We start from the raw sequence: 15,908 nt of genomic DNA, 5'->3' as shown, positions 1-15,908 counted from the left end.
CACGTTTCGTGGTCCCATATATCTCTATATATATATCTCTCTATATAATACTCTTATATCTATTATATATTATATATATTATAGTATATATTATATATAATATATATATATATAATAATTATAATATTAATATATATATATATATATATCTGACGTCTGTCACAATGTCTTAGGGTGAGTGGCAGGGTACACCCTGTACAGGTTGCCAGGTTAACCAATCCCCACCAACTTCATGTCTTTGGACTGCAGGAGGAAGCCAGAGTAAACTCCATACAGAAAGACCCGGGCCTGATAGTGGAATTGAGCTCAAGACCTTCTTGCTGTGAGGCAGCAGTGCTAACTACCAAGTCCAGCATAGAGCGGCTTAGTGAATGTGGTCTGGACTCTGTGGAGGAGGGCCATGGTGTCAGAGACGCTGTAGAAAGAAAGAACACCTGCTCTAGGATCCACGTACACTCCTATTTTGGAGGACAGAGGGCCTGAGAGGGGAGTTGTGATTTTATTGTGACTGAATTTGTAGCTGTCACCGTAACACTCTAATGCCCAGGATTTATTGTTACTTCCAAAATCACTTTGATCCAGTTTATTTTTATTCTTGTACGTCACGGCTACTGAAAGGCCTTTCCCTTTCCTCTCCACTTCCCAGTAACAAGGTCCAATCAGACTCTCCTTACTCAGGGCCTGCTGGTTGTTGGAAAACCTGTCCCTTTTTTTATATCCAGGATAGATATTTGGATTTGGAGCACTGTCTGATACGGTTCTGTTCTGATTAGACAGGAAGAGATTTTTGTGGACTGTATCTGGGTCGATCGTCAGTTGACATGAATGTTTTAAAAAGTCATCTCTGGTCTTAGGTTCAATTTGTGGCAATAAAACATCCACTGATCTCACTGTCAGGGTGATCTTCCTCCATTCCTCACTTAGAAATGCTTTGAGATTTTCTCTGGCTTCTAACATTGCTGTTTGCAGATCCTCAAAGTACTTAACTTGACACATTTTAAAGCTTGGTGAATCTGTATATTCACTGAGTTTTGACATCATGGAGTAACTTAGTAGAAATTCGGTGTGGTCCTCTGTGCGTGAAAGCTGCTTCAGCTCCTCTTCTTTCCTCCTCAGCTCAGTGATCTCTTGCTCCAGATTATTCTGAAGCTCCATGACTCGACTCTCTTCAGTTTCCTGCTGGGATTTGATCTGCTGCTTTAGATTTGAGCCTTTTTCTTTAATGTAACTCAACAGCTCATCGATGATGGCATCACTGTCTTCAATTGTTTTATCAGCAGACAGTTTGATTCCCTCCATCTCTTTCTCAAGCACTTCACCTTCCTCCATTCTGGTCTGAATTTTCTTCTGGACTTCCTGCAGATTCATCTTAAGGTCTTTGTCTTTTTCTGCCCTTTCAACTTCAACTGGAACTGTTACATGGCGTTTATGTTTGTCCAGGCAGCAGACATAACAGATACACTGCTGATCAGTACTGCAGAACATCTTCATCACCTCATTATGAGTTGAACAGATGTTCCCTTTCAGCCTGTTCGATGGTTTGACCAGCTTGTGTTTGTCAAAGGCAGAGGAGTCATAGTGAGGCTGGAGGTGTTGCTCACAGTAAGAAACCAAACATACCAGACAGGACTTCACTGCTTTCAGCTTCTTTTCAGTGCAGACATCACAGGAAACATCTTTAGGTCCAGCATAGCAGAGATCAGCTGAAGCAGGTCGGATTGCAGGTGTCTTCAAGTCCTCTACTAACTCTGCTAACATAGTGTTTTTCACCAGCTCAGGCCTCGGTGCAAAGACTTTTCTGCACTGAGGACAGCTGTAGGCTCCTTTTGGTTCCTCTTTATCCCAGTGTCTTTTAATGCAGCTCATACAGTAGTTGTGTCCACAGGGAATAGTCACCGGCTTCTTCAGTAGATCCAGACAGACTGAACAGCAGAGTTTTTCCTGATCCATTGTCTGTCCTGTGTGAATGTCTCGTGTGAATCTTTGTATGTGAAGGTTAATGTCAACCAGTTTTACTGTGGAGGGAAAAGTGGTGTGTATCGGGTTACACTCTGTTTCAGGAAATCACGAGGGAAGTCACACTTGACAGTAGGGTGTTTCAGTAGATAAATGTCATTCAGTGGAATTATTTCACAGTTCCCTTTTTCCCCCTTTCTTTGTTTTTTTTTTTTTTTTTTTTTTTTTATTGTCCATGCTTTTATTTTGCATTTCTTTCAGTAAGCTTTACTTCTCTCAATTACCCACTCCTGGTTGAATCCACTATACTGGTGTTATGTATAACCAATTAGGACTAAGCATTGCTCAGGTGGGACCAATGGCATGTGTGGGGGTGGGACAGATGGTCTGTTGACAGAGAGAAGAGCAGGTAAAACAAGATAGGGCAACAAAGAGCCAATCAAGTTCAAAGTTCAGAAGTAATGTGATTTCTTTTTACAGTTTTCCAACTTTCTAATTTTGGTATTGTTTGATACCAAGTGAATACAGGGCCAGTAACACCATTACCAAGTACTGATACTGACACTTTTAAGAAGTGAGTCACATGACAACAACAAAACACAGTAGAGCACAGGAGGAGCAAGCTGTGCATGTAAGTTGGGAGAACAGTAATGTTTGCAGAGACATGCAAAGACATGTCTGCTTACTGTGGAAATGGGAGGAATGTACAGAGCATAGGAGAGAGAATCTAAAACTGAAGTATCAGTACCCGCACTAGTATGGTATCAATATGACTGATATTTCGATTGGTCCACCTATTACTTAATTCTGGTAATCAATAAGTTATTGAGTGATTTGTATTACAACTTTATTTTTACTTCATCTGCATCTGTATCATCTGCAAATGTAATTATAATATTGGTAATAGAGATGGCACGATACCACTTTTTTATGTCCGATACCGATACCGATATCATAAATTTGGATATCTGCCGATACCGATATGAATCCGATATAGTGTTTTTTAATCAACAAAACTGTTTTTTAAAATATCTTGCTGCATTTTGCAAGTTCATACTCAAGTTTAAAACAACAACTACACTAAAGCTATTCTGTTATACCTGTATACAAAAAAAGTATTTCATAGTTCAGCAATACTGATCAATCTAATAAACTTAGACCTACACCATCCTCCCTATTCTGGTATTTTAAAGAGTACTTAGCGTAAATATTAAGCAACCTAACTAATAGGGTTCCAACTCCCAGCAACAACAAAAATAAATAAATAAAAAATAGGGAACCACCCCTCACGCTCCACCTCATGATGCTTAATCGACGTAATCAACCTTAATTTGATGCAGTGTGAAATGCACAGAAATCAATTATTTTTCAAGAAATATTAAATAGATTCAACATCTTTCTTCAACAAAATTGCAGACTGCACAGATGGTACCTTCCCAAAGGAAAAAGTACTATAGCTTACTAGGGTATATTATATTAGACTTAATAGTTACTATATACAGTAATGGACTTCTATTCATTTTACATCAAATTAAAACTTTGGGTGTCAGATAATTATTTATTAAAAGCTAGACATTTTAAATGAGAATAAGAAAGAAAAGTATGTCTTTGTGCCCCCTTTTCCCTGTTAATGCCCTATCGGCCCCCCTGGCTAAACTTTGCTAGATCCGCCCCTGCACAGTTACCAGCGTCAGCTACGTAGAAAAAGATCCTGGTGTAGAAAGTAATATTAAATAAATTCTAACAACAGCTTATCAAGCTTAAACGTGCTGCTGTTGTTCAGCCGCTGGTTTCCTCTTTCTGGTGCAAAGTGGGCCAAAAACAAACAAGAGAGACTCGCGACAGAAAAGCCGATCAGCTGATCATTAAGCAGTTTCATGATTGAAGTAGCAGCCGGAGAGCAAGAGGCAGTCGCTCGTTAAGCTTAACGCAGGAATGCTTTACAAACATTCAGAGATGGACTTACACACTTGCTTTACTTCTCTCGGGGATAACTTTGTCGGAGATGAAATGCCGGGTTGCTAGCGAAGCTCCAAATGCTATCCAGACCACCGACAGGTCCCGCATGCCACAGCCACTCTATCACGTGATGCATACTGCTCCGACGTGCTAACGTTCTGAGGTGAGTTACGGCGTATGTGAGGTGCTTTCGTGATATTTAATGGATCGGATTACATTTTTTATTTTTCTCCGATATCCGATCCAGTAATTTAGGTCAGTATCGGACCGATACCGATACGTAATATCGGATCGGTCCATCTCTAATTGAACATAAGCAAGAGTGCAGTACATCCTAATTGTTGTTCTTAAAGCAACAATAGCTAATTTCATGGTAGGAGGACAGGACCATTCAGCAGAGGGCAGAACCGTACACATTGCATCTGTAAGGCAAGTATACCAAATTCCAGATCAGTAGCATTAGCTCGCAAAAATAATACGCAGTTTTTAATCCTACTTTGCACAACATTTCTATGAGCATTCAAACTGCATATAGTTAACAGAGATGTCACCTAACTATTACACCAACTAATTCCTCTGATGACGCTGATAGGAGAGTGGGCTAGTGAGCAAATCTAATAACTAAGGTGATGTTTATGGTTTTACCTATATAGTTACCTGCACACAGTAGTTAGCGTTCAGTACACATGCTTTTTTGGATGTACACAGATCTATCTTTTCAAGTGTCCCCTGCACTTACAAAGACTTGTTTTTCTTTTTGTCAGCAAACTCATTATATGACTTCTTAATGGCTTCAGGGTACTGTGAAAATGGTAGTTGCTATGTCATTAGTGCAGTGTTGGGTAAGTTACTTTAAATTAGTAACTTAGTTACATTACTAGTTACTTCTATCAAAAGTAACTCAGTTACTTCAAGTTACTCGTTACTTTCAGAGTAACTAGTTACTAGGGAAAGTAACTTTGGTTTTACTCAGAATTCTCTTGTTAATGTGTTGCTTCCGTAACTGGATACCCAGCAAGTTTGCCAGTCTTCTAGCTTGCTTACTTGCCACAGAGATGGGCAGTAACTCATTACTTGTAACGCGTTACTGTAATCTGATTACTTTTTTCAAGTAACGAGTAAAGTAAGGGATTACTATTGCAAAACGGTAATTAGATTACCGTTACTTTCCCGTAGGAACGCTGCGTTACTGCGTTACTAAAACCGTGATTTTTTTGCGAGAATGTCTCACGACAGTGACGTAAGCGAGTGCGCCGTTAGTGACAACAGCTGTGTGCAGATCAACAATGGATCACATATCGATTGTGGGAGAGAGTATGAGCGTGCAGCGTTTAAAGCGTGGAAGTACTGACCTTACTTTGAGTTTGATTCCATAAAAAGTGACAAAAATTAGTGTCTTCAAGCAAGCACCGAGTGCGCAACGACGTAATGGGAAATTCACAGAGAAACTCGCGGATTCTTCAACTGACCGTGGCACACCTGCACCAGGGTAAACCTCCGCCTACCCCACTCCTGCTTTACAGGTGAAAATAGAGCAACAGGACCGCTGAGTCTTTGACTTTATTTATTTTCTGCTGTGTTTCACTTGCATCTATTTGAAAGACTGAGTGTAAACACAAAAAATATTTTATTTTATGTGCTGGAATGTGCAGAAAATAGGTTTAAATGTTAAACAAATTTCTTCCAGTCAGAGAATGTTGCATATAATTAAATTTTTGCTTGATGCATAAAGTTAAAAGATTAAAACTAATAAAACAAGTTTTAAAAAGAGACTTTTCCATTTGATTACATTTTGTATGATGGATTATGCAGAAAAAGTAGAATTGGGCTGAAAGATCTATCGCTTTATCACCTATTCAGGTTGTAAATCGTGTTTTTAAAAAGTAACTAAGTAACTAAGTAATTAATTACTTTTGAAAATAAGTAATCAGTAAAGTAACGGGATTACTTTTTTGGGGAAGTAATCAGTAATTAGTTACTGATTACTTTTTTCAAGTAACTTGACCAACACTTGCTTGCACAAGTGCACTGTGCCACCTACCAATAGAAAGGAAAAAATAATGTGCACATTTCCACGAGAGAAATCCCACGCCTGATTCTATCCTAGCCTGCTTTTTACATCCAACACAAAAACTGCAGTCGTGGTGCTTTCGATTGTACTCAGAACTCGGAAATTCTGCCTTCTGAATAGGAAGATGTAGGTAACACCAGACTGCAGATGAGCTGCATACAGGGCTGGACTGGGACAAAAAAATCGTCCCGGGCATTTTGACTAGAGACCGGCCCACCATTATAGGAAAAATCATAAAGCCTTTGAATGAAAATAAACACTGTTGTGACAGTGATGTACACTGTTCTGATGGTATATATGCATCAATCTATCAATCGTTTGTTGTAAGATTCAGATAATTATTTTTTAAAAGCGAGACATTTTAAATGAGAATAAGAAAGAAAAGTATTTCTTTGTGCCCCCCTCTCCCTGTTAATGCCCTACCTGGCCCCCTGGCAACACTTTGCTAGATCCGCCCCTGCACAGTTACCAGCTGTCAGCTACCTAAAAAAGGATCCTGGGGTTATTTGTCTCTCAGAAACAGTTCATAACTTCCCTTCAACTCATTCATGTCACCTAAAAGGTAAACCTGTTTCTCCATCACCTGTTCAGCTCTGATGATCCAGTAAGGACATCTCCTGGTTTCATCTTCATGTTTCCCTCTCACCAGATAACCAAACCATATCATGACCAGCAGCTTACAGCTGTGGCTCCAGCAAACATCAGCTGAATGTTAGCCAAGTCACTGTTTATTTTGCCACTGCCAAGTATTACCCTTATATAAGTTAAGTAAACCTTGTTAAAACGTTCCTTCCACCTCCACTCTGGGTTACTGCACTTTGGTTCAGTTCGAGTTACCAGCCTCAGGGCCCCTTTGACACATATTGTCTGTTCACAGCAAAAATCTTCCAAAGCATTAAATCTAAAAACAACTCCACACCTTTTATCTGCTTAACTGATAGTGACATGACGAATGAACTGCCCATGAGATAGCCTTTGAGTTAATTGTCAAATTACTTCTTGTCCTTTTAAAAAGAGGTTGGCACATGTTAGGAGCTCAAACTGCTAAACTCTTCATCCAGTTTAAATGTGGACACTCTAAAATGAAAGCTGTCTGTGTCCATTATATAACTGGAGTATGTTTCAATAAACAGGTAAAAGACACAACTTGTGTAGGTGTCCAAATATATGTGTACATAACTGTAAATATTTAAATGTGTCAGTGTCATCTGGTGAAAGCATTTCTTTATTCTTTTTTTCTCTCAGTCAATTATGTATTGCTGTGTTTTTCTGTTTTGCATGCCCTCATTTCCCACCATGATCCACTCCAGATTCATATACAAGGTCTTAAATGATCTTTATTATTATTATTGCTTTTAAGTTATGACAATCAGAACGCACAGGACCGGGGGACGAGGAAGGAAAAAAGGAAGGACAAGGAGAGAAGAATAGAGGACAAGAGAAACAGAGAGAAAAGACAGTGATATCTTTTTGATCATGTGCTTGATTAAATAAACCTAACTAATTGTAATATCTATATTGTGTACGTATGAGACTTAACTCTGTGAGGTCTGAGTCATGAGCCTATCCCAAAGTTCTGTAGAGAAGAAAAAAGTCAGTGACTGAAAACTCTGAAATATCCTGAGTGATATCTCAGAGTGACGCTGAAAAACTTGTTCATGCATTTATTACTTTTGTATTACTACTTCTTCTGTTTATTACTTCTAGGCTGGACTAGTGTAATTCATTATTTTCAGGATGTCCTTTAAACTTCTTGAAAAGCCTTCAGTTAATCCAAAATGCTGCAGCAAGAGTCCTGGCAGGAACTAGAAAGAAAGAGCATATTTCTTACATACTGGCATCTCTTCACTGACTCCCTGTTAAATCCAGAATCAAATTTAAAATCCTGCTCCTCATATACAAGGTCTTAAATAATCAAACCTCATCTTATCTTAAAGACCCCATAATACCGTATCACCCCAACAGAGAACTTTGCTCTGTGGTTCTGTGGAACCAGCTTCTAGTTTTGATTCAAGAGACAGACACTGTCTCTACTTTTAAGATTAGCCTCAAAACTTTCCATTTTGATAAAGCACATACTTAGTGCTCCCTTAGTTATGCTACAATACTACAATAATTCAACAAAATACATTTGGTAAGGAAGGATCTTAAGAAAGCTTTTGTTCCTGCCCAACATTCCCTTTTCAAGGCTCCAAATCAGCAGATAACAGGGTGGTTTCACATAAATTAGCACATCTTCCTGCACACTTTTTAAAATAAAAACTGAAACTAGCTCTTACTCACTGTGCACTCCTGCCATCTGCTGGTCACAATTGGGACAAGCTGTCCCACTCGAATCCTGAAGACATTTACAAATAATGACACAGGGCTGCAGGTTATTCCAGCTGTCAGTGGATGAGGAGTAAAGTCCAGTCCACTTCAGTCTATCTCAGAGTCATGACTATTGCACAGGGCAGTATTTACCAAAAACTTCTTTACATTGCCTTTAAGTATAGTATAATGCAGCATGGCAGTGCACTGTTCCCTCACAGCAAAAAGTTTTAAATCCACCATCAGCCAGATACTTAGTTTGCATGTTTTTCCTGTGTCTGCATGGATTCTCTCCAGGTACTCTGGCTTCCTCCCACAGCCCCAGAGTTGGGTCAGGTTAACTGCTAATTCTATAATGCCCATGAGTATGAATGGCTGTCTGAGTGTCTTTGTTAGCTCTGCAACATCCTGGTGATCTGTCCAGGGTGTACCAAACTGGGATAGGTTCTAGTCCCCGCCCCCCATGATAGTGGACTGGGAGAAATGTGTCAGTATTCCCAGAATAAGCAGTTCAGTTAAGGCAGGTGTGTCAAACATATGGCCCAGGTGTCTGAATCGGCCTGGCCCACTTATTTCATTCTGGTCCAGTGTGGAAAATATGAAGGAATCCAAAATTGTTGGACTTTAAACTCTATTTTTCTTAGTTTTACAGCTTTTCCTACTAATAAAACCTGCCCTAAGGTCATTCATACTAAACAAAATAATTAAGTAAGAGAAGAAGAAGCAAGTGACCTGTTTTTTTATTCACTACTACAGAATTAAAACTATAAAAAAATAAAAATAAAACCTGTTTTTATAGTTTTACACAATTATTTCTTGCATTTTAAGCCCAAAGAGTCTTGCTGACAGATTTCTTTAATTTACTACAGGAGCATTTATTTATTATGTAAAGACTGATTTTGAAATTGCACTTCTTTTTTTTCTAATATTAAGATATCTCCAGGACTAAAAGTGTAGTTAAACTTTTTGTTTGACATCTTGCAGAGCCCTTTCCCCCTTTCTACGCTTTTATTTTGAAGTCTCCACATTTCCGGTGTCTTCCTGGTACTGGTACTTCCGGGAACCAGCTTATCGCAGCCAGCTTTGGGTTCAGGTTACAGCTCCAGGCTGCCGCCGAGCTGTTTTTATGACAGCCGGGCAGAAGCTCCTCCGGTCACTGTAATAGCGGGCCTCTTTTCCGGCTTGTTGGACCCCAGAGAGGGGAAGAGGAAATGACTTTTCTGGGGAGCTTTTAGAGAGTTTTCCTTCTGCCCTCCTGAAGTGAACCGTTGACTTGTCACCATGAGAAGTCGGAGCAACTCGGGCGTTAAATTGGACAACTATGCCCGGATAGTGCAGCAGACTATCCTGCGGCACCAAGTGAGTGTGAAGCGTTGTTGTTTCACAGCTGTTTAGCGACCGTTAGCTTTAAAATACACACTTAGGCGGTGTCATGTGTGCAGGCAGTGTTAGCTGGTCCGCTGCGAGATAAACTCAGATGTTTTCATGCATGCAGGAGGTGAGGCAGGGCGATATTTCGCAAGGCTGCAGAGCTCTTTGAATCACACACACTTTCCCTGAAGAGTGTGTGTGTGTGTGTGTGTGTGAGCTGTGAGTGTAATGGAGGTCTTTGATGCACTGGGGAAGTTTTTGCCATTTTATGTCAACGTCTTCTGAAGCGGCCAAAAGTATGCGGACATGTTAAGTTTGACATCCTCTTGCAGGGGCGGTTTCAGAGTGTTTTAAATGGGGTGGCCCACGGGACATTACAGTGTTTGATTAGAAATAAAGACAAATGTTTAGATTTGTATCAATATTATATAAAAACTCTGGGCGTGATAGTCCAGTCCTAAATGCAAAAGAAACTTTAAGTATTTAATATAAAAGTACCCATGTAAGTGCTTCATTAAGGCAAATGGGGGTAGAGGGGGTCGATTTCATAACTCCTCCAGTATGCATGTCCAAGTATCCTCCTACAAGGTGCTGAACCCCTAATCAGAGTGAGCGTGTGCATGAATGTTAGACAAGGCCCTTAGATACAGAGAAAAGCACTTGTATGAATGTGTGTGTGATTGAGTCAAAAGTGTTCAGATTGCTCAGTTACAGTAAAGTAGTGCTACACAAGTACCATTTTATTCATCAAAAGCTTACCAACAAGTGTTGTGGTGCAACAAATACTTAAAGTACATTCATGAAGTACTTGAGTGGTCCTAGCCATGCTTTCCATTCAATGGGGGTTGTTAGAGTAATATTTCTCATATAATATTTCTCATATGGTGGGTGGCCAGCCATATTTTACAGGGGGTAGTGGCACCCCAGCCATTCAACAATGAACACCCCTGTAATATGGCTGTTTGAATAACTGCTGCTGCAGTCTCTGATGTAATATTTTATAACTGGGCTGCAGGTGCCATAATTAATCAGAAGGTCGGTGGTTCGATCCCAGGCTGCCTCCTGGCTGCATGCCAAATATCCTTGGGCAAGATACTAACCCCGTGTTTGCCTACTGGTGGTGGTCAGAGGGCCCGGTGGCGCCAGTGTCCGGCAGCCTCGCCTCTGTCAGTGCGCCCCAGGGCAGCTGTGGCTACAATGTAGCTTTTTTTTTCTTTTTTTTTTAATCTTTACTGATTTGTTATTCTGAAATGTGAAGCCATGCATTTTTTATATATCATTATTTTTTATTATTTTTTGGTTTTTTTTGTATTTTTATCTTTTGTTTATATTCTTTTATTTAACTTGCGTTTGTATTTTGTTTGTTATTTGTCAGTGCGCCCCAGGGCAGCTGTGGCTACAATGTAGCTTGCCATCACCAGTGTGTGAATGTGTGTGTGAATGGGTGAATGTCTGAATGTAGTGTAAAGCGCTTTGGGGTCCTTAGGGACTAAGTAAAGCGCTATACAAATACAGGCCATTTACCATAATTAGAACGAGTCCTGATTACTGACATTAAGAGACCCCTCTAGCATCCCGCATCGAGGAAACTAGTATTGTTGGTATTATTTTGTTTTATTTTTTTTAAGGTTTTTGCAGTCATAACTGCTTGAGTTTATTTTCTTTTCCCCTCTCTTCAGTCATTCATTTTTATTTACTTTACTTAATTTGATCAACTTATAAGCAGTACATTAAAAATGGGTGGGGCAGTGTATTTTCCCTGTGTCGCATACACTGGGAGAGAGTCGACCTTCAACAGCGGTGTCATATTCACTTTCACTAAAGGTCACCCCGGTCAAGTTCAGACTTGTTGTTTATTAACATGCTTTTAATTTAATGAATGAAGCATGTCTCATTAAGCCGTTTCATGTTCAGTTTGGTCAGTTTATTAGTTTCTTTCACTCATTCAAGCAAAACGATGTTCTCATCATATTTCTATTCAGAGGCTTTAAAACAAACAGCCACCTCAAATTAGCCTGTTTCACAAACCTGAATGTGAGAGCCGCTGGTAGTTTGGGCCATTTAAGGCAACCAAATGAATCCTGACGTTAACGGAAAGTAACAAGCCTTTGTCGCCGTGCACAGGAGTCATACAGCCCGATCTGCTTCCATGAATCTGGCTGCACATAAACATGAAATGTGCCTTTGACTTTTGGCTCAGAGAGACATTTTCCTGTGGCTGCAGCCTGCATTCAGTTCAGAGATGCTCTGAAGCCCAAATATCTCTGCTGGTGTGAGCATGAAAACATCAGCGTTCCCCTAAAACAGAAATTTGTGGGCCTCATTTTAGACTCTGTAAAATATTAGACTCTGAGGTGATCAGACATCTCCCACACTTTGTTTCTTTGAGTTATCCTCAGATTTGAGTGCTCAGATTTGTGTATGCCATCCCTCCACTACAATGGTAACTTCAAATCTATGGCCTGGCCACTTCTGATGTTGTACGATACCTCCGGCTCACAGAAAGTGTTGAATTTAGTCCTTTGCACAGCCAAAAACAGCACAAATAATCTCGATACCCTTGACTTTGTGCACTGCAGTGTTGCTACGTCAGTACAGGGAACATGAGCTGCAGCAACAAAGCTCAAATCGTATTATTGCTTAAAATATCCCAGCGTGCTTCAGGATTAACATTTTCCTTCATCTGGGTAAAGAGTAAAGCAAAGAGCAGGGAGAATAACAGCAGATAACCCCACACATCTACCCTTGTATCGGCTGGTGTGTCTTCGTCCTGTCACAGTTTACATAGAAGCTACAGAGATTAGCGAGTCCTGTTTACAGAAGAGCACGTTGATAAGATCGGTGACGCTTTGGAGAAAAAACAGAGCAAAGGAATTAAAAATGGTAAAAGAGAGGCTGAGGTTATAGTAAAGCAAACACAACAACTCCACCCAGAAAGGACAGAGGACAGTTCACCTTCTTAAAGAGGAAATCACCCTCTAAAAGAGAGGAAAACACCTGGAAAAGCTTCTGGTAATAGCACTGTTTTGGAGTTTATAGAGTTTATAAGTTGGAGGAAGAGCGTAAGAAGCCTGGGGAGGGGTGATCCTGGACTGTCTCACTGCCGAGTTTGTAGTCCTGTAGACAAATTCAGTGTGAGGTCACTTTTTGAACAAGTCCCAAGTGGCTGCTTAGCCAGCCCGCAGTTGTATACAGTTCACTGCTCAGATGGATCAGTGCACTAAGGACCACAGTTACTCAGTGAGAGCTGAGGCCCTTGCTGCAGCTGCAAGCTGAGAGACTCTGATATATGTGAGTGAAAAAGATCTGCAGCAGTTTGTCCTGTTATAAAAGCAACTAAACACAAGCTGTTCCACACACGAATCACTCGAACCATTCTCACTTTTAGAGCTTGACAACACCTCGCTGTGTTTCTGCAACACATTCACAAAACACTTTGAGTGTCATTTCTGTTGGTGATGAAACCTGTGTTGATGCTGAAATCTCTGACAGCCGTACTATGTCTTGTGCATGTGATAAAATGACATTTGGACATTCTTTAGGCAGCAGGTAGCAAGACAGACAGCAGCGATTCACATTTGCTGATCTGAAAAGTGCATTTTGCTGTCAAACAACCTCGCTATAACAGGAAGAAAGAGTTCTCTACTCGTAGAAAGGGACTTTGCAATTATCCGGTTTTATTAGCAAACACCGACCTTAGGGGAAATGAAGAGAAGCATGCACAGTTACAGCTGTGCTGCTCGTGCAGTAAGGGGAAATGCATGCTTAGTCTTCAAATTCCCCTCGTCGATTACATTGACAAAAATTACTCAACATTTTCTATAATGGTCTTTTTTTTCAGAATGGAGGGAGTGTGTAATTGGTTCAGTCTGTCTGTCAGTCTGTTTGTTATCAGTTTAGCATCCACAGTTTTCAATCCATCTTTTTTTCAATTTTGTGTGACGGCAGATGTCGATAACAACTCGAGCTGCTTTAATTTTATTCAAAATCAGATCAAGGCCACACCAAATGGCCTTGATCAAAAACAAACCAAAAACTTTGTTACCCACAAGTTTTTATAGATTGTCTTCAGACTTCACAACAATATACTAGGCTCCGGGGGACATGAGTACCAAGGTTGGCTAAGCGTTTGGACTTGACCTTCACTGTTAGTACCCAAGGTCAAAGTTGACCATGAGAAAGAAATGTGAAGAAACCATATCCAGTAATATGTTATATGAAAGTGCATCGTGAGAGCTGTAGCACACACTTTTTATTTTTTCAGTACGTTACACTATGACAGAGGTCTCCAACTCCAGGCCTGAGGGCCAGGTGTCCTGCAGGTTTTAGATATAACCGTGGGTCAACACCTGAAGTCAAATGATTAGTTTCATTACCAGGCCTCTGGAGAACTTCAGGACATGTTGAGGAGGTAATTTAGCCATTTAAATCAGCTGTGTTGGATCAAGGACACATCTGGAACACTGCAGGTGGGCATGAAATAGTTTTCCTTCGCAATCATCATGGCGTGCCCTCGAGGCCTGGAGTTGGAACCCCTGCCCTACAACATCACAATGACGCTGTAATGGGCTGACGTCAGCATGTTGTCATAAAAACATTATAAAACACCAAAGTTGTAGTATAAGCTGTGCTGTCTGCTGTTGTTGTGTCTGTATTTCTGTGCATTTTCTCATTGGATGCAATATTTAAAACCAACAACTTCTGCTTTTACCACTGAACTTGTTTCAGCTGTGGATCATCTGCCTCCATCTTGCAACTCCAGCCATCCTGCTCTGTCACACCAACACTCTGCATGTCCTCCTCCATTGCAACCATTAACCTCCTATGAGTTCTTCTTCTATTCCTCAACAAGCTCCATCGTCAACATCCTTTGTCCAATATATCCTCCATCTCTCATCATGTCCAAACCATCTCAGCCCCACCTCTCCAACCTTGTCTCCAGACTGCTCAGCCTGAACTGTCCCTCTGATTTTAGTCATTCCCAATGAAACAGGTGGGAGGAGAAAGATTTAAAAAAAAAAAAGTACAATAAATTGGTTGCACAAGTGTACGCACTCGGGTAAGAGTTTATCAGCATAGCTATCTTGACTTTGCAATATTTGCCCCGTCTTTCTTGCCAAAGCGCTCCGAATCTGTCCAATTGTGTTGGCAGCCCTTTGCAGGTTACAAAGGGCTGCACAGAAAACACGTTTTATCCTCTGCATGTCCAATAATCTTGACTTCTCTCGCAAAGTTTACCTCTACAGTGCCTGTGACCTTTGACTTCTGCCTGTGTCCCATAGGATCCGGTCACAGGCCTTCTCCCAGCAAGCCCAGATCAGCCTGACGCCTGGGTCCGTGACAATGTTTACAGCATCGTGTCCGTGTGGGCGCTCAGTCTGGCCTACAGGAAGAACGCCGACCGGGACGAAGACAAAGCAAAGGCCTACGAGCTGGAGCAGGTAGGTGTGCGCCTGTGAGTGGAGAGCGTTCAGGTCAAGAGGTTGTGTTTTTATTCTCTGACTTGGCTGGTTGGGTTTTTGATTTAAAGATGTGCAGGCTGAGGTGTAAATGTTGACATTTAAGCGTGTCTCTGTGTTTCTAGAGTGTGGTGAAGCTAATGAGAGGCGTCCTGCAGTGCATAATGAGGCAGGTAGGATATCTCCATTCTGTTTGTCTTTTAACTTCTCTGTTAGATACACGTCACTTCCCCTCTCTCTCTCTTTAAAAAAAAAACTTTTTCTAACCCTACCAGCTTCTCGTTGCTCACATTGTGTTTATTACTTTTATTAAACTTGAACGTGCCGTCGTCAGATTGGATTATTATTATGATTTTACTTTAACTGCGCTCGCTGTGAGTCTGAGAGTGTGAAAGTGTGACTGTGAATTTCCACAGTTTATATATAAATTTGAACATTGTTGTCATTTTAAATAACATTGATTCCATATTTATAACCTCTGCATTCATTTGTGCAGTTCTGTGATTACATTTGTTGGATATTTTAATCATTATTAACGTTTAGGAATCATTGCACATTCTTTGGACCTGCTCTTTTCACACGCTTTAAAAGAAAAATCTCTCCACCCTTCTTGTTCTCAGCTGGATAAGGTGGAGAAGTTTAAATACAGCCGTAGTACCTCAGACTCGCTCCACGCCAAGTACAACACCAAGACCTGCGCGACGGTGGTCGGGGACGATCAGTGGGGTCACCTGCAGGTCGACGCCACCTCGCTTTTCCTGCTGTTCCTCGCTCAGATACTC

At 40.7% G+C, this 15,908-nt stretch overlaps 1 protein-coding gene across 1 annotated transcript; it reads right to left on the bottom strand.

The window, feature by feature from the left end:
* Positions 1–336: 336 nt before the first annotated feature.
* Positions 337–2,026, bottom strand: LOC121811928 (tripartite motif-containing protein 16-like). Its single transcript, XM_042212624.1, has one exon. It carries the CDS (start codon positions 1,948–1,950, stop codon positions 337–339), a length of 1,614 nt encoding a protein of 537 aa, XP_042068558.1. The 5' UTR covers positions 1,951–2,026.
* Between the last annotated feature and the right edge of the window lie 13,882 nt (positions 2,027–15,908).

The sequence above is a fragment of the Haplochromis burtoni genome, unplaced genomic scaffold (genome assembly GCF_018398535.1).
Source record: "Haplochromis burtoni strain Fernald_Lab_line unplaced genomic scaffold, NCSU_Asbu1 Contig_383, whole genome shotgun sequence".
NCBI lineage: Eukaryota > Metazoa > Chordata > Actinopteri > Cichliformes > Cichlidae > Haplochromis > Haplochromis burtoni.
Note: the sequence above shows the minus strand (reverse complement) of the source record. Positions and strands in the feature narration are given on the sequence as shown.

What these genes read in the sequence shown, in the direction of transcription:
- LOC121811928 (XM_042212624.1), bottom strand. Translation starts at nt 1,950, where the DNA reads ATGGATCAGGAAAAACTCTGCTGTTCAGTCTGTCTGGATCTACTGAAG.